This window comes from Misgurnus anguillicaudatus, chromosome 17 (genome assembly GCF_027580225.2).
Source record: "Misgurnus anguillicaudatus chromosome 17, ASM2758022v2, whole genome shotgun sequence".
NCBI classification, from domain to species: domain Eukaryota; kingdom Metazoa; phylum Chordata; class Actinopteri; order Cypriniformes; family Cobitidae; genus Misgurnus; species Misgurnus anguillicaudatus.
In genome coordinates, this window is record NC_073353.2 from 11841281 (window position 1) to 11860825 (window position 19545).

At 36.2% G+C, this 19545-nt stretch overlaps 1 protein-coding gene across 1 annotated transcript in view; it reads right to left on the reverse strand.

Moving 5' to 3' along the window:
* The window catches only part of col4a2 (collagen, type IV, alpha 2), a 106036-nt gene that overhangs the window by 19278 nt on the left and 67213 nt on the right, over nt 1-19545 (reverse strand). The window contains exons 6-30 of the mRNA XM_073854984.1: nt 17295-17339; nt 16778-16894; nt 16434-16502; nt 16023-16058; nt 15871-15924; nt 15751-15786; nt 15574-15615; nt 15428-15493; nt 13142-13186; nt 12426-12479; nt 11614-11649; nt 11476-11520; nt 11316-11376; nt 11015-11125; nt 5776-5922; nt 5549-5620; nt 5204-5352; nt 4330-4402; nt 4126-4233; nt 2061-2243; nt 1874-1915; nt 1125-1196; nt 931-1029; nt 617-838; nt 364-525 (exon numbers count right to left, since the gene is read on the reverse strand). Coding sequence (XP_073711085.1) covers nt 364-525; nt 617-838; nt 931-1029; nt 1125-1196; nt 1874-1915; nt 2061-2243; nt 4126-4233; nt 4330-4402; nt 5204-5352; nt 5549-5620; nt 5776-5922; nt 11015-11125; nt 11316-11376; nt 11476-11520; nt 11614-11649; nt 12426-12479; nt 13142-13186; nt 15428-15493; nt 15574-15615; nt 15751-15786; nt 15871-15924; nt 16023-16058; nt 16434-16502; nt 16778-16894; nt 17295-17339 — 2146 coding nt within the window. The remainder of the gene's footprint in view (nt 1-363; nt 526-616; nt 839-930; nt 1030-1124; nt 1197-1873; nt 1916-2060; nt 2244-4125; nt 4234-4329; nt 4403-5203; nt 5353-5548; nt 5621-5775; nt 5923-11014; nt 11126-11315; nt 11377-11475; nt 11521-11613; nt 11650-12425; nt 12480-13141; nt 13187-15427; nt 15494-15573; nt 15616-15750; nt 15787-15870; nt 15925-16022; nt 16059-16433; nt 16503-16777; nt 16895-17294; nt 17340-19545) is intronic.

Genomic DNA, 19545 nt, shown 5'->3' on the forward strand with positions numbered 1-19545 from the left:
GGTGATATCAAACAAAGAATTGAAATGTGTGTGTAATAATCATGATAACACGGATAGTATTCAAATTATGTTAATGAAGTTTGTGATGTCACCAACTCCTGGTTTCCCTCAAAGGATCTTTTTGATCTTTAAGATGACAATGAGATGTCTAACAATCATTATTTCAGCCTTTGGGTTGGGAGACGGATTAAAGTAAAAGTAAGCTTTTCTGTTCAGTTCATTCACAAGATGCTTTTGGTTTCTTATGGAACTAGCTGTATAAGATTTTACTTAATATATGCATTTATTTCTGTCAAAGACTTGAAATAGGGCTTATATTTTCTCATGTATTTACCCTTTGGTTTAAAGCACCAGTTTTGTTACCTGGCGGTCCAACGTTTCCAGGTGGTCCAGGAGGTCCTCTTTCACCGGCATTCCCCGGATATCCAAATATCCCTGCGGGTCCAGGTCGTCCTATCTCTCCAGGAAGACCTGAAGGGCCGGTTTCACCCTTGAGGCCGATGATACCCGGCATTCCATCCATACCTGCATATCAGTGCATGCTTTTGTAAATCTCAGCAACAACTGAACTGAACAGAAGCAGCATTTATACTGTAAAAATTATACATGTTCTCACCCGAGTGTCCTTTTGGGCCTGGATCTCCGGGTAAACCAAAATCACCCCTCTGTCCTGGCAGTCCTGGTTCTCCGGGAGCTCCAGCAGAAGCTCCTAAAACTTCACCATGTTCACCCTTTTCACCAGGAGCACCACTAGAACCTGGTGTACCAGGGAGGCCTGGAGTTCCTTCTACACCTTTAAGCCCTGGATATCCGTAATCACCACGAGGTCCTATAAAACCTGAGTGGGCAAAATCAGATTGTCAGAGATGAGAAATGGAGGCTAATAGACAAGTACAGTTTAGCATAAATATGAGAGCAATCAGCATTTACCCATTATTCCAGGAGGGCCTCCTTTTCCTGGTTCACCTGTCTCTCCTTTGACTCCAAGTTCTCCAGAAAGACCTTTAGTACCTTTTAAACCTGGTACTCCTAGAACAAACATATGTGGACAAACATAACGTAAACAGATCAAGTCAAGAATTACTAAAGGTTTTGTATGTGAAACATGTTATACAACCAATTACCAGTAAATCCATCGTATCCTGGAAGACCAGGAGGCCCTCTTTCTCCAGGTAGCCCAGGATCTCCAATACAATCTAACAATACCAAAGACAATTATTATATTATTAAAATATTACCATTTGCATAGGTCTATGGCAAAAGAGCACTTAGTTTGCAGCACTTCAACCTTGGGTGCACCTTACTGTGCCCAAGGTCAAAGTGCTGCAAACTAAGTGTTCTTCCGCCATACAATTTAGTTCTCATTTTTATCCGCTTAGAAAATCGCCACGTTTTTTTTTTGTGCCACCATACTTGCTCGTGAAACTACTCATGTAACAGTCTTTAAATAGGGAAAACATGAAAGTGTTTGGTGGCTTCTAAATTCATCCCAGTTTGTATCCTAATGAATGAATGGGGCTAGGATAAATGGATACGCTGTACAATGATTTAGTGCACGCATTGAGAAAAGAGAGTTATGTATTCATTTGTCTAAGTTGAGGGAAGAACATAGTAAAATACTGAAAAAGGGTGCTGTTTTCCTTTAAGTCACTTCCATGTTGGATTGGTCAGAACAAACACTGAGAAAATGTCATCTGAACAATAGATATATTTTCAGATATATTATGAAATATTGAGTTAATTTTTTATTTTTTTCAAAATTAAACAAATGAACAGGTAAATAAATGATTGTTATTGAGGACCCTAAATGCTGGATTGACTGTTATGTGATAAAGCAATAATACAGGAGATAGATGGTTCACCAACACATTACCTGAAATATCCCACTGCCCACCTTCTCTTGAACTACAGTCTCCTGTAAGACACATGTATATAATAGATATGTTAATGGCTAACAAGACAATACCAGAATACTAGAAATTGTCTAAAAGGTTTTTCATTATCAGTACTGGCATAACGAAGTTAATGCACTCAGAGACTGCAGGAAAATGTTTTCACACCTGCTGCACCAGGCAATCCTGGATTTCCGTCAAAGCCAATTCTTCCTTCATCTCCAGGAAGGCCTTTTACACCTTTAAGTGCTCCAAGAACTTGACCAGGTTCTCCTATTAGGCCTGTCGCACCTGGAAAACCTGGCTGACCTGGGTAGCCCTTGTCTCCAGGCTCACCTACTGGACCTTCTCCTTGAATTAACATAAATATGTAGACATCAAGGAGTTAGCGTTTGGCTAGCATCTGAAACGGAGCGACTGCATAGTTCCATGCGCCAGCCTAGAAACTGACAATAAAACCATAAACTGAATAACTGACAATAAAACCATAAACCGAATAATTCTAATCCGGAGTGGGACTCATTTTCAGCCCTGGAGTTTTATGCCTACTTTAGTTCACGACTGACTATATTAAAATAATATCATTAAGTCCTCAGTGGCATGTATAAGTCTTGCAATTTATATACAGCCTTGCAATTTATTGTATTTTTCAAATATATAATTTTTAAGGTATTTAAGTATTATTCAATTAAACTTATTTAAAAACTACAGAGAGGGAACAAATGTGTTTGTGTTCCCCCTATATTTCTATTGTTAAGAAATGGTGGGTCTTGAGGTTACATGTCAGGTTGAAAAAGTTTGGAAACCCATGAAATACAATACACAAGCAAGATTTATGCAGTCAAAACAGATGGAATAATTAAAATCCTTAAAATCTTAGATTATGTATTTTGCAAAATAACGTAAAGTAGGCCTACTTTCTGTCAAAGAAAGAACAAATATATAACGAAACATGACTTTCAAAATGTCGTTTTACTTGAGAAAACACCATATTCGTAAAAAACTTACTCTTTTCTACAATAAACTAAGATGAGTTTTGCATCAAATACATTTTTGTTACTTTTGCAATAGACTATCTGATAGGGATGCATAATAATTAATCGCCATTAATCTATAGCAGAATAAAAGTTCTCGTCCACATCACACATGTGTGCGAACTGTGTACAACAACTCTGCATAGATAAATGCACACACATGCATGTATTTGAAGTATTAAGATATAAGTATTTGAAATGAAAACTATTTCTTTATGTCTAGTGACATATCAGGGCCATTTTATGATTAATTGATATACATTTCTTACATACTGTTTACTTTAAGAAATGTTTACATGTGTCTATACATTTGTATATTTATGTATAATTTATATTATATGTAAATATAAATGCTTACTATATGAATATATATTTTTCCTTAAAATTATACAGGCATGTGTGCATATTTCTAATAAATACATAATTATTATACACAGTTCACACACATATATCATGTAAACAAAAACTCTGCTATAGATGAATCGTTATGCATACCTACTATCTGATGATTCATAGACAATTAATTGTATCATCTATGACTTAGATTTTAAACAATTACGATTTGTAGATCCTATTTCTTTAAAGGCCGTTTGCAACAAGTAGCGCTCAAGTTTATTTTAAATGTAGATGTGCATCAAGTGCACTCAAATATAGACATGTCTGAAACAAAAGTTGTTTTACGCGAATTATAGATGGACCCTAATGCAAAAATTCTTCCAATAAGTGGTCGGGACACAATCCACTTGGACATATAGCGGTGGGGACATTTCCCACCCGCGAATTACATAAATGGGACTGCTGTGAGAGCAGGCAGCCTAGGGACAGCAACCTTAACCCGGTGGCATGACAACATTGGCCTTCTCATTTTTACAAAAACAGACTGTCCCACCGGAAATTCTCCTGGTGCTCCCGATTAAACAATCCAAGCTTGGCCATGATGGTAAACTGGACAGGGAGGTGTAAAAGGATGTTTTACTACACCTCTAGCGAGTGGATAGCTTTTTGTGCGTCCTTTTTAGACATACGGTATCTCTAAATTACACATTAAGATCCATGCTATCTGGATAAGTCTGAAAGACATCATAGCATTTCTATAGATAACAATTTACCTCTCATTACACAATATCATAATAACATAACACTTGTGCACAACAATACAGTTGTTGCTTTTTGACAAGTGGTATGTTTAACAAGACTCACTTGAAGTCCTCGAATACCAGGGTTACCATCTTGTCCAGTAGGTCCAGGTATGCCAGGCTCTCCTGGGTGACCACTGAGACCTGGGTCCCCGGGGTCACCGGGTAATCCTACATGTCACAAGTACATGCCAAAAACTAAAACTTCTGTGTGTTATGTATTATTTGATTATAATTTATTGCATGCAAAAAGAATGACTACTAAACCTTTCTCTTTAACTACAAACAATTCTCCTTTTCTTCCTTTGGGTCCAGGTAATCCTCGAGCACCAGGACGACCCTATACCACATGGGAAAACATATGGGCAATGTTTAATAATACATGAATTAAAATGTCCTTGTATTTCCTTGTAGTTGGCTTAGCAGTTGTTGGGTGGCTTGGCTTGTCAATGTATTAGATTGCTTATAATATATAGAAGTAAGACCAAGTGCTTAAGGGAAAGATTTTATGTAAGGAAGAAGAAATTAGACAAAACAAAAACATTATGAAATACATAGAGTACATTATTGTAGAATACACAATAATACCCAAATTACCTCATGAACTCATGGGCAGTCATATGTTGAGCAATTCATATGCATGTCATAACGTTGTGAAAGTTCAAAAAGAACTTCAGCCTTAGACTGAAGAGGAAGTTTTAAGTTGTGAAAGTTTTTGTAATACACTGTCAGAAAAAAATATGTACCCCAGTTGTCACCAGGGGTGTACACTTTCAAACCGCTTTGCCACTAAAAAGTTTATATTAGTACCTCAGAGGTATATCAGTACCAAAGAGAGCTTATTAGAACCTCAAAGAAACATATTAGTATCTCAAAGGTACATGCTGGTACCAAATCTGTACCTAGACATATTTAAAGGGTACTGCCCCAATGACAGCTGGGGTACATATTTTGACCATTTTTTTTCTAACAGTGTACCTTCTTCAATCACATAACATAAAAAGTCATTATATGACCTTTTTGAACATTTACAGGGCATTTATTTAAATTGTATTTAGATCACATGTGACCTCAAGAAGGCACAAACTATTTTATCCCATTGAACATCAAAGATGGTGGCATATGGCATGTATCTACTTACAGGGTCACCATCTTTGCCTCTGGGTCCAAAATCTCCCTGGTCCCCTTGTTGACCCCACTCGCCCACCATGCCAAAATCACCAGTTTCACCAGGAGGGCCCGGAGGTCCAGGCATGGCTTGTGAACTGCAGTTACATGCACCATGGTCACCTGATCAAATAATTAAAACATACAAAAAGCAAGTCTGTCAAACGTCAACACAAACACATAAAAAATTAAGCACCATAGATTCCCATGGAAGTATCTATTTTGCCCTAAAAACAATGTAATGAAATAGCTGAAAAGGCCTTGCAACTATCCCCAGCTGTAACCAGCCCTGTGATCAAAACCAGCAAGATGATCGTACCCTTCGGTCCCTTTTTCCCTGCACTTCCCGGACGTCCGCGTGGTCCTTTTGCCCCTTTGAAAGATTCTGGCACTGAATCAAAGCACATAAAGAGTGATTAAGTGTGTCCATTATGGCAAACTCCCCAGACATGTACAGATCCTATCTAATTGAGCAGGGGAAGTATTTTTGATAACATGCTGTGTTATTTTGACAATAGAGCCCATGAGTGTAGTTATTACACTTACATGACCCCTTGGGTCCCGGTGGTCCACTGGGTCCTTGCTGCCCACCAAAGCCTTTAGGTCCAGGCTCAGTGGCAGGATTACCAGTTTCTCCAGCTTCACCCTTGAATCCCTTCTGTCCTTTTGGTCCCTCTGGGCCCCAAAAAGCCTCTATGGATAAACAATTATAACAGTGATGGCATTAAGTTTCAGCAATGCCTAATTTGTGATGAACATAAAGTATTAAAAAATAGGTTGACAATTCTTACATAGATTACATACAAAGTCTATGCAAAGACGCAAATAGAAGCAAACTCGTGCGGGGTAATGCAAATAATGCAAATTGGGGGGTGCGATTGCCGCGAAAGCACATTTTCCTCAAACGTGTAAGTTGAAAATATTCAACTTAAGGGAAAAATTTGCATGACCTTGTTAAATCCCGCGAGTAATTTAGAGCGAGAAACGTGATGCTTCGCATTTGGTCTGTGCGCGGGATAAGATGCTGTGTACACACTAAACACAAAGCATCACTTTCTTGCTCTAGATTACTTCATGTCATGTGAATTTTTCACCTGAGTCCAATATTTTCAACTTGCTCTTATAATCTGTGTTTTCATTTTTGACCTGTGTTGATTATTTAATTATCATGTGTTATTTGTTATCATGTGTTTTTTGTTCATTTTCATGTGTAGAAACCGTGCAGTTTTAGCTGGTAACAGTGTGAGCATTTTTACAACATTTTCTTGTAAAATTTTAAAGCAATATAGACACAAATTGTACTTTTTGTAATAACAGCTTAGAAACTGTGGTTCACTTATATTGGTACTGCCCACTTGTAAAATCCTTTTGGGAAAATGTTTGTGATTTTATTGTTAAGAATATTGATGTTGATTTTGGAAACGTGCTTTTTTGGTGTTTTGAAGAATTAAAGAGACTACCATAATACCAATAGTATTTACATAATAAATCTGATTCTTCTGTTAGCAAAATTTCATATTCATAAATGTAAATTTTCTGAAAAAAAAACTGTTCCAAATCATTAAAACAAGAAATTAAACTTTATATTGATTCTAAAAGATTCTCTTTAAAGCAAAAAAAAAAAGAAAACAAAACTGAAAATCTGTACTTTATTTAATATTTTATTGTAAATTGCCCCTAGCATACTTTGTATTTGTATTGTTACTGTCAAGTTTTGTAATTGATGTCTGTTGCAAATTCAATTTAATAAAAAACAGTGTAGAACACGAGTTAAAGTCAAAGACAACAAGTATCCCTTTTTGTGTAACTTAGTACTTAGTTAGGTACGCTGTGTTATAATTAACTCTTTCCCTGCTTTCAATTAAGGGAAAACGCTTTTCATGCCAATGACCAGTTTTTCTGGCAATCCGTATTTCCATTATTATCCACCAGGTGGCCAACTTATAAAACCCGGAAGTATCCCCTTAGAGCAAACAGTTCAAACCAAGGATCGCTCTGAATCTGATTTTTACTAAAATGAAATTATCTCAGCTTTTTGCGCAAAATTTGGTATTTTTAAAGAAACCTACCCATAATTAAGAGGTGATAAAAAGAGAACCAATAAAGATATGATGAAACATGAAAATTCCTGGTGCTGACTGGAAAACGCTGGCGGGGAAAAGTGATAAGTCACCCTTGCCAGACAATTATTACTCACTCTGTGAAAACACAGCTCAAGTTGTTTCTAAATATAACCTTCATATGCTCAATATTGACTAAGTCAAGAGTCAGTCAGGGTCACAATATAGGGGCAGAGACAGATTGCGGGGGCACTCTAGGCTAAAAGCTATTTTTCATTCTTGATGTTCAGGCCTTTAATCTGCTGAAATAAATATTTTTAGGGTTTATAGGGTTAGTGATAGTGATGGAAAATTTGCAGGTCATGAATTGGACGTCAATGTTTGGTAAAAAATTGTACACTGAAGCATATAGTACTATCTGTCAAGTACTGACATTGGCAGGTGTTATTCATGTGTAAAAAGTTGTGCAAAATTGGACGAAGAAACCTTAAAGACCATACCAGAGGACTGTGCTGGACAGTTAAAGAGTACAAAACATTAATCAAACACAGTGGCGCAAAAAGTGGGATACGCACCAAAGTATAAAAAAAAATTTTTGTTAGTATTTTCTATATGTAGCTGCTGTTGTGCAACTCTAAATAATTTCTGTATTTCCTCAACATTATATAACATTTTAGATTACAAACAGGCTAGAGTAGGCGCCCTCATAAGATTCCATAATAGAATTTTGGATAATAATGGAATATCTCCAGTGGGGGCGCCGGCACCGTAAGCGCGCTGAGCGAGCAGGTATGTACAGCTGTCACAGTACGCACACTGTTGTTGTCGAAAGATGGATAAAGATTTCAGGGGGAAAAAAAGGAAAAGAAAGAGGGACGCACGAAGTAAAGCATATGAAGTAAAGAATAAATGTTACTAATTAATGTTACTTTTTCTCATTCTAATGTGTATCTCCTAAAGAAGCACTGCATAGGGACCCTGTTAGTCAGAGTGCAGCTTATGTGTGTGTGCATGCAAACATTGACCAGAGAGTTTATCTCTGTTTTTAGGCTGAATGGTGATGTACAATATATCTTGTTTTTTAGAACTGGTTGAAAATTTGATTTTATCATGTCATCATGCTATATTGTTGTAAATGATTTTCACGAGTTTACACTTACAAATAAGTTGGATAGATATATTGGTAAACGTATTTGGCGTGCTGTCCTGGAAGAGGGCTCTGAGAATGGTAATTGGCCCGAACACAGAGTATCCCTCCCCAGGTTTAGGAGTAATCTGGAGAGTGAGAGCAGATAAGGAGTGGTGCAGGAATTCTGAAGATTTGGGGAGAATCCTAGTGCGTTTACATGCACAGTCTTACGTCAATTATGCTTAATAAACTGATAGCATGTGGGGTCATGTAAACGCGTAAAACGATTTTCCTTTATTCGGGGAAAGCCCATAAACGGCGTAAGCAAATAACGATTGGCATAGGTAGTTTTTTCTCATTACACCTATTTCGTGTGGCATGTAAACACCTTAACCGGCTTTCTCACGGTTTTGTCCATGTGCGCATGTCTCTGTGTATGAAAGATAAACGTCACACGTGGAAGTAAGCGCAAAGTAACACATAAAAGTCTCCACTCGATTAAAGCAGTTGACTTGTTCCTCCTGAACTACGTTAATACAACATAATTAGTTGATTTGCACAATAAAAAACAGCTTTTTGATCTTAAGTGGATTCGGACACGCCTTAAGTGCACATGCGTTAGACCGTGTGCTTAGATCGTATATTGCCCAGCCCTAATGAGCATCAAAGCAATAAATTTATGTCACAATTAGTGTAATTAAAGTAAAACAAATTGTCCTTATTTGACAGATAGCCTGAACCTAAGGAAAGCAATTTGGGACATTTTAAACAAGAACCAATGACTTTTATTTAGAAATAAAACCAACAATTAATCTGTTCCTTAAAGTTCACTGTGGGTGGTTTGTTGAAGTTTGTTGTTATTTTTTATATTTATCTGAAGATGCTAAAAAATGTATGGTGTCATTCTTTATATTTATCTTGTTAAAGTTGTTAAAATGTAAGGTGTTCCTTGTATCTAATTTATTGTATTTATAATATTTCATTTGTTTATATATTTTTTTCATTTATATTACCCAAAGTTGTCTAGGTTGTTTAAAACTCTTTTCCCACCATCGACAAGTTATCTCGTCAATTAAGAGAAAACATTTCCCTGCAAATTGCACTTTCCTGAGGAGTTTTTACGGTAATCTATATTTCCGCTATTATGCACTAGGGGGCGCTCTTACCCAATTTATAAAAAACTGAAGCATCTGCTAATTCTACAACATTGTAAACTCTGTGAAAGCTTTGATCTTTGTTCTGCATCTGATCTCTAACAAAAATACAATTATTTCAGCTTTTTGCTCAAAATGTGGTATTTTTGAAGAAACCTACCCATATTTGAGAAGTGATTACTTTTTCCCGTTTTGTTTGTTTATGTGTTTGTTTGGTTGTTTAAAAGCAGAGGTTCTGTCATGATCCTGTCAGCACTGTATGTATTTTCCCTTGTTTCATGTGACAGGATCATGGCAGCCCTTATTACTGTTGTCTTGTTTTGTGTGGAGTCACATGGCTTGTGTTTGTGTACCTCTGGCTCTCCTGTCTTAAGTCTTAACCCTGCCCCCTTGTTAATTATTCATTATTAGTTAACTCCCTTCACCTGTGTGTCCTTGTTCCCTTGTTTAGTTCTCCCCTATTTAATGCCCTTGTGTCTACTGTCTCGTGCTGGATCATTGTTCATCTATGATGATGTCTTGTGTTCTTGTTTTGTCACATCCTGCCCTGTTTAGTGTCATGTTATGTTATAATATTCTTTTGGATTATTGTCTTTGGTTTACCCCCTCGAGGGTGTTTTTGTTATATAATAAAAGTATTTTTTGGTTGAGAGCTGTCTGCGCTTGGGTTCTGTCTTCCCCACACCTGACAGGTTCTGTTCTTTCATTTTAAATATATTGTATGTTAATATATTAATATAAGATAATTTTCCTGGAAGGCATTGTGTGAAACTTTTGTGAAAAATCACCAAAAACGATTTTTAACCCTTTTACTGTCACCGTTCCTCCTGAGGAACACCTGATTTTACTTCAATATTTTGGATGTAAATGTTTATCGAATCGTGACAAACTATATATCTTTGGAAAGGTCTAAGCCTCTAGAATACAGATATTTTCAGTGTTTTATAAAATAAATTATGTAGGGAGAGTAATTGATTCATTTATGATAAGAGTGCGCCTAAAACATTGATAATCCTACTATATGTCACATGTCACCTTAAATTGTCTTCTTTAAAACAAGACCAAGATTAGGCTTCTAGCCCAAAAAAATGCCATAGTTATATTCATTTGAAGTGCAAATCAACTTTTCACCCCCCCCTCCCACTCAAAAGGGTGGTGTGACAGTTATGGGATTAAAATAGGCTGGTGGGGAATGAGTTAATAAATGCTTTATATTTAGTTTGTTTGGATGATTGCCATTTATGAGAACTTGTTATGTTGGAGTAAAAGAACCATTTAGCCATTGTAGACATATGTAGTTATTTAATAGTAGTCTATTTAATGACTAGTCTATACTTGGACTATGGTAAGACGTCCATCAGATTTCACTGATAACCCAGAAGTGATTTCACTTCTGTGTTTAGGCGCAAAATTGCTTGCTGGGAATGGTCTCACTCATTTACCTGATTGGCCGTCAGAGGCAGGAGGTCCAGGTGGACCTTGCTGTCCTATTTCTCCCTTAAGACCTTGATTTCCTATTGGACCACGCTCTCCATCCGGTCCTCGAGGACCCACTATATGCCCAAGACAATGAGTGAAAAAGAAAGACGAGGAGTGTAAGAAAAATATTGTTTTGTAAGAAAAATATTGTTTTGATATATAGTGATAGTGAAGATTTGAAAGTGGACTGCTCTAACAAAACAAAGACATTATAGTAAACAGGGAAATCTAGTGTCGTTTACTAAAATGCATTATTGTTGGTACCTAGGGCTTCATCAAATGGATCTTCTGGGTATATCGACTCTCCAGGTTCACCTCTGTCCCCCTATTGAAAGATATACTTTAAATACAGTTTGTGATGCAAACAGAATTTTGACAAACAAGAAATAGTATTAATCAAAAAGGAATGCATTTGATTTATAACCTTGTGGCCAGAATTTCCTGGGAAACCTTGGTGTCCTTTATCACCCTGTAGGAAAGGGAAGATTAAAGAAAGAAAAGTAAGGCATAATGTAAACACAAATGCGGTGCTTTGTTCTTAAATTTAATAAAAACAATATACCTTGGGTCCTGGCCAGCCATTTAATCCTGGAGTTCCCTAAAATAAAATGTAGGTTATTTATGGGTGCATAAAAATATTTTAGCACTTAAATGTGCATTTGTCCTTAAAAATAATCAAAATGACATAATGACATAATGAAGAAGTATTTAGTACTTTTACATATTACTTATAAAAAATTAATTAACCCTTTACTGTCACCGTTCCTCCTGAGGAACACCTGATTTTACTTCAATATTTTGGATGTAAATGTTTATCGAATCGTGACAAACTATATATCTTTGGAAAGGTCTAAGCCTCTAGAATACAGATATTTTCAGTGTTTTATAGTAATTGAGTAATTGATTCATTTATGATAAGAGTGCGCCTAAAACATTGATAATCCTACTATATGTCACATGTCACCTTAAATTGTCTTCTTTAAAACAAGACCAAGATTAGGCTTCTAGCCCAAAAAATGCCAGAGTTATATTCATTTGAAGTGCAAATCAACTTTTCACCCCCCCACTCAAAAGGGTGGTGTGACACTTATGGGGTTAATGTACACTTATGTGATATAAAGACTCCAGACATAATAGTGCCTTAAAAAAGTTTTATTTTACGTGACACGTCACCAGCTACTAGTTTAATCTAAGTTAAAAAGCTCTTTTTTGTAATTGCATTCATTCACTTAATCATTCATGGCTGACTTCAAATACTGACATCTGGTATTTTGTGTCAGTCCAAAACTACTTCAATTTCTGCCAGTACAATATAAACAAAAATAAGTGCGTACCTTACACATTTAACCACAAAACAAATTTAAGTATTCATACCCGTGGCCCTGGAAACCCTGACACACCCTCCTCTCCTTTGGTGAAATCATATTTCTGCAACAATCAGAAAGAAGAGATTATATCTCATATTTCTATTTCCAATGTGTTTTGTCCAGCAAATACGCAAAACAGGTCTACTTTGGTTTTTATTTTAGTATCTCCACCTTGTCTTTGGAAATTCAACATACATACATAAAGTAGGGATAGCACATTTACAGAGACAGACCTTGTGCTGAATAAAAGGATGTCAGCAGAGGTGGACACTACTTAAGTATTTTAGTTACAGTTTCCAAGCAGCTGTGAGTGTTTGTCTTGGGAAAAAATGTACTTTACTAAAAAATTTTCACTACATTCTAAAGCATAGAATCATTCTGTGTATTCCTTTGAAATTCCATTTAAAATTGATTTAATACCTAATTACATAAAAATGATGTACTTTTTTGAGTAAAAGTAAAAAATTACTAAATGTTTAATGTACTTAAATATTAAATATAAACCAAAAACTTGAAATAATGAAATGAAGTGGAGTAAAAATTATGATAATATGCTTTGGAATGTATGTTTTCCAAAGAAAAACACTGATAAAATACGAATACTTGAAAATGTACTTTTATGTAGAAAGTAAAAATACTTAAGTAGTGTCCACCTCTGGATGTCAGGGAAATTACAAAATAAAAATAAAAAATCTCAATACCAAAAGCTAAAATGTCACCTACCAAAGATCCTTTTTCACCTTGAAAACCTTTTTCGCCTTTTGGACCCTGCACAAGAAAATTATTTTATTCACAGTATATAGCACTTAATAAAATACAGATAGTTTCAAAGCAGCTTTACAGTAATAAAAAAACTGAATGATTTTTGTGAAACTGGTCAGACTTATGCTTTTGTAAATTAGTTAAGTTTTATAAATTTCAAGTATGTAAACGCTTTAAGCATTTACTACCGCTTACGAAAATGAACCATGATTTAAGTAGCCTACAAAAAAAAACATGGTACTAGTTAAATCATAGTTATCATAAATGAACCATAGTTTTTCCACAGAAACCCGTTTAACAGTGGTTTTGTGGTAAAACTGTGGTTTTACAAATGATAATCAAACACCCAAAAAAATGTTTAGTACACTTTTACTATAAATAAACCATGGTTCATTTTCGTGAGGTGATTGTATGTACAGAACAAGCGTGCTGCACAAGCCCTGAAAAGTGAAGCCAAAACGTCTCGATCGCCCCCCAGTGACTGGTCCCAGTATAGGTCATAAAGCCCGCCTCCCCCATGTTATTCAATGGGACTTGAAACCAACAAAAAAAATTTAATTACACTTTAATTATCTTTTTTCCGAAGCTGGTTTCTGTCATTTACTGTAGTTTTTATCACGCTGATGTAAATTCAAATTTTAGTTTTTAAAATAAGTTTGTGTTTAGTTAGTTATTTAATGCTATAAAAACGGTGGTGTCACATCATGATTGACAGCTGTGATATCGTGTGATATGCGCATTCTGCGAGAGCGGGGTCTTGATTTTGAATGGCTTCCTGCTCACTACTGCGTGAACAGGCGTCGTCCATCTTTTTTTACAGTATATGGTACAGAATAGTGAGACTGACATATCATCTTTAACTTTTAAAATCTTTAAAACTTTAAAATCTGACCCTGATCTTTCTTAATAGGAGACCAAATATAAACACTGTTTTTGTTGAACACTTCAATTCAATTATGAACAGAAGTCAAATCAGCTATAAAACTGCTCTTTGGAAAACAGTGATCTCATCTTCCAGCTCAATTCAGTTAAAGATTTGAAGTCTTTTTATGAGACTCTTAATGGATTCTCCCAAGAAATCAGTATTTCTGAATGGCTTTAAGCAAATTTGAGGTGAAAGTATTTGATGGACATATAATATGTGCCGGGAGCATTCGGTTCATATCATTAACTCAATTATGACGGAGGTGGCTTTTAGAGGCTTTTGCATCTAAGCTCGTCATTAGTTCTCATACAAAAGTGCCAGTGTTGTCAAATCGAGTATTTTAATTGATATTAAGTGTATTTTGTTCAGATAACACCTACTGACATTAAAGCCAAAATATGTAATACATTTTTTTATTTTTATAATACAATATTTAAAAACCACTTCCACAGTGTGATATACTGTGTACTTACATTATCCCAAAAGTTCCCAAGGATTTGTAAATCCCCCCTAAAAATCCTATTTTTTTTAACAATGGCGTGTCCTTTGCAATAGTGACTTAATAACCACGCTATCACTGGTTTCCGATTATAGAAACTATGGCAACACGAGTGGTTTTACAGCATCTAACACGCAGTTGTTAAGCATTGCAGCTAATTCATTACAATGACACAGTGGCGACCGGTGACTTCTTTTTTCGAGGGTGCTCGATGCGAAGTTTGTCACAACATGTGTGTAGCCCGTCATGTGTGTGGTTCGTCATTTCAAAGTATGTGTTCTGTGCGTTGAGTGATGTGCATCATGTGTCTTGTCGAAGTGATTGCCTGCTGCAGATGCGTCTAAAGGGTTTATAATAAAAGAGACGCTCGCGTTTGCCGGATACTCGCATAATCTCATGTGTAATCAGAGTTTACTGTTAAGGGAGTGTCTTTTGTTAACGTAAGCGTTTTTTTTTTTAAACGGTTCATTACTTGTTTTGACAAAACACGTAATGCACATGGTTTACATGACGCATCAAACACGAGCAACACACATGACACTCAGAACACTTATTTTGAATTTGCGCCCCTTGGAAGAGCAGTCACGAGCCGCCACTGCAATGACATAAAATAATGTGATCAAACGTACATCTATTTATCACCTCATCCATGAACACCATTAGCAAATTCCATACATCTCTGAATAGTAAAAACAACATCTCCCATTGTTCCAGTCTCCTTCATAATGTCATTTAGCTTCACCATTTTTATTCTATTATTGTGAAATAGCGACGTTTGGTTGTGAAAATCCAACATATTGTTCATTTTTTGTGAATTTCTTACGTGAGAGTCTGGAGGTGGGCGGATTTGAGAATGAGGTCCTGGTAGGCCTGGTTCTCCAACATCACCCTGTGTATGAAAAACAATATATTTAACCTATAGTGCAGACTAAAGATAATACTTTTTGAGTATATATTGTTAAACATTACCTGTTCTCCTTTGACTCCTTTTAATCTTCTAGTGCTTTCACCCTGTAGAGACGTAACAAATGTATATGGTATTTTGTAACTAGAAAAGGTGACTCGTAAAACTTTATATTTGTGCCATATATTGCATTGGTATATTGCATGTAAATCCTTTATAAACTGCAAAATATTTTTTTTTACCTTTTGTCCTTTTATGCCATCATTACCAGGAGGGCCCTAAAGAAATACAGTTTGAAGTAAAAATTTCAGGTTTGGAGTAAAGCAAGCCGTACAATTTTACTGTATGTATGACTAACTTACCGAAGGACCTTGAAATCCTTGTAGACCTGGTTGACCTTGATCTCCCTCTGGTCCCTGTGTGTGTGTGAAATTAGATGTTTAGTAAATCACTTCCATGATGCTTTTTAATATACTATCATCACAATTAAAATCAAGTTTGAAAGTAAACTTACATATATTCCTGGCAAGCCTTTAGGTCCTCTATCTCCCTGTAAGATGACAAACCCAGAAACATGTTTGCTGTTTCATGACTTTCCTACTAATTGACAATAAAACTCTTTTTCATTGTTCCTATCTAAAGGTTTGTGACATAAAAACATGACATCTCTATTATTTTGAACTGTTTACAAGAAAATCATTGTGCGGTTGCACTCCTGATAAAATAGTTATATGCAAAAATCTCATAATCTTCCCCTGCACCAAATCTCAGATCTAGCCAGACTGAAAAAGTGTGTGTCAATAAAGTCAATCCTACAGTAAATACAAACAAGGGCTACATGAGCCAGTGATGAGGGAAAGATTATTATTAAGTAAATTGAATTAATATATTTTCTAGTGACATGTCTCTCTTAGGACCATCATACCCGGAATCTTTCCATATAGACCCAAACATCCAAGGGGTCTCCCTTCTCTCCCTTTATACCGTGGTGGCCCTTCAAAAATAAAATTAGAAACACAGAGGAAAGAGAAATAGAGAGAGAGAGAAAGAAAAAGACAGAGAGAGACAAAAAGTATTGTGTTTTAGAATGGTCAGGTTTTATATACTTTTTTCATTATGTAATTCAAGTTTAAGTCAAGTTCAAGTCTGCTTTAATGTCAATTGTGTCACAGGTGCCACATTTAGAGAATTTAACTTGCTTTACTCTCACACCCTAGGTGTACAAAGATAACTTCATTTTGTGACACATGAAAACAATAAAGTCCATACTGGTCTTCCAGGGCTGCCACCGAATCCTGCAAATCCTGGATTTCCAGAATCTCCGCGAGTTCCGTTACAACCATCAGCTCCTGGTTTTCCACGAGAACCAGCTGGACCAGGATGACCCTGAGAAGATTTCAGAAAAGTTTAGTTGCACATTAGACATCCTGACATTCTCTAAAGGAGGAGAATCGGCTACGCGTAGTGCAGCCTGTAATCCATGATTAATTGCCTCTCCCTTGTGGCTTATTGCTTTATTTATTTGTCCAACACATAATGGGGTGGTTTCCTGGACAGGGACTAGCTTAAGCCAGGACTAGGCCTTAGTTTAATTAGGAAATATAACTAGTTCAAACAAACATGCCTTACTAAAAAAAGGACTTGTGTGCACTTTGAGGCAAAACAAAGGGCACTCGTGTATTTTAAGATATGTCAGTGCAAGTTGTTTTCAGTTGGGATAGCTCTTACTTTTATTTTAGTATAAGACTAGTCCAATCCCTTTTGGATAACCAAAAAAATTACTTACCGGAACACCATCTGCTCCATCAAACCCTGGAACACCTTGCATTCCCTGACGAAAGCCAGAAATTATAAAAAATGTAAAATGCCAATATTTCATGTAAACTTACACAATACACTGTAAGAAAAAAAGGTCAAATATGTACTCCAACAGTTCCCATTAATAGGTCCTAATATGTATCATTAGGTACAGATATGTATGCATTTGGTACCAATATGTACCTTTGAGATACTAATATTTATCTTTGTATTAAAGGAGCCGTGAATCAAATACTCAATTTTAACTTGATAATTTGTTATATAAGAGATCATCATACTTAAATAAACATCCTGCAAGAACGGCCGAGTGAGAAATTCGGAATTCAAGCACCTCCCCAAACCCAAATACAATGACCACGTTTGTAGCCCCGCTTCGCGTGACACACGTGGGGGCCAGGGGCAAAGCAAACCATGCAGTGTCTCAACAATCAGTAAACATGTCTTTAAAGATTGCCAAATGTAACCAAAATTACTTTTAAATACATTTTTCCTGAGGGACTTTTATTTTGATGCGGTGATCTGTTATGATAGAGTAACCATGGAAACGGAGTCTTCGGTTGTGGAAGAACTGCGTGGGAACAACACAGAAGCTGTATACCTTAATTCAGAGGCTCGGAACATAACATGCGTGGTTAAGGTTTGTTTTTGAAGAAGTTCCAGCTCGCGTGGGGAGTGTTTGTTTATTTTGTGTACCGCGGATTCATTCAAAGAAGCCAGAAGTCGATGCTGAATTTGCAGAGACTGTGATTAAAAGCACCACTAATATTGGATCTGACAAAAATGACACAGCAGTATACACTGTAAGTAAAACATTTTTTTTTACTTTATATAAGATAACGTTACTGCGTTTCACTATTGCTTTGTAAGAGATGTCCTGTTGTAACATCCCTGTTTTGATGTACTTAAAACATTAAAATGATTAATAAAGGTGCAACACTTAACAATACAACTGTAATATAACGATAGAAATATACAAAGTTATTGAAAAAGACCTATCAGCCGTGGTTTAGATTCTGATGCGTGCTTACTGTGTTGTATACGGTTATTTAGTCGAGTTTATTGTTTTGTTTCTACTTTACTATACGTATTGTCATTTATGTGTATCATCTTTAGCACCCAGAATCTTTTGTGGCTCAAACATATATGTGTTCGGCTGCTATTTTTACACATTAATGTTTTTAATGTAATGTCATGTAATGACGGGGAATGAAGCTGTCCAATCATAGCAGTGGGCGTTTACGTCCAGGTCTTCAATGCGGCCCGTCCCTTCAAACAAACCATTTCTCCAGACAGCCACTAATCCATGTTACAAAATAGCCTATTACTTATTGCTTTTGATGTTTTTGAATGTAAATACCATGCGAACATCATAAGTAGACCTCAAACAACAGTAAAACAATAAAATCGACAAATTCATGGCCCCTTTAATAAGCGCTCTTTATATATGAATACTCTTCAGAAGGATGTGTTAATAAAAAAAAAATGTTATTATGCTATTTAACACATTATGTGTTATTTGTGTGGATTTTGTATTTAAAAATAAAAATAAAATGACAACACAAGTTGTGTTAAAAGTGTCTATTTTGGGGCAATGCATGTAGTGTGGTGTCCCAAAACTAACACTAAACACTGATTGTGTTGTTTTTAAGAGTGTACCTCAAACTTTTTTAGTTGTCATAGTTGTTAAATTTAGGTACTCTTTACTTAAAGGAATAGTCTACTCATTTTCAATATTAAAATATGTTATTACCTTAACTAAGAATTGTTGATACATCCCTCTATCATCTGTGTGCGTGCACGTGGGCGCTGGGGCGCGCTGCGACGCTTTGATGGCATTTGGCTTGGCCCATTCGTTCGGTGGTACCATTTGGAGGTGGAGTTGGAGGTGACCAGACACATCAACGTTTTTCCTGTTTTGGACGAGTGGTTGTGCGAGCAAGTTTGGTGGTACAAAATAAAACGTAGCGCTTTTCTAAGCAGATTTAAAAGAGGAACTATATTTTATGGCGTAATAGCACTTTTGGGAGTACTTCGACTCGCCTGAAAAGTCCGCTCCCCTTCTCACTCTCATAATGGTAGAGGGAGGGTGTTACTGCACCGTGTGGAAGTACTCCCAAAAGTGCTATTACGCCATAAAATGTAGCTCCTCTTTTAAATCCACTTAGAAAAGCGCTACGTTTTATTTTGTACCACCAAACTTGCTCGTATAACTACTCGTC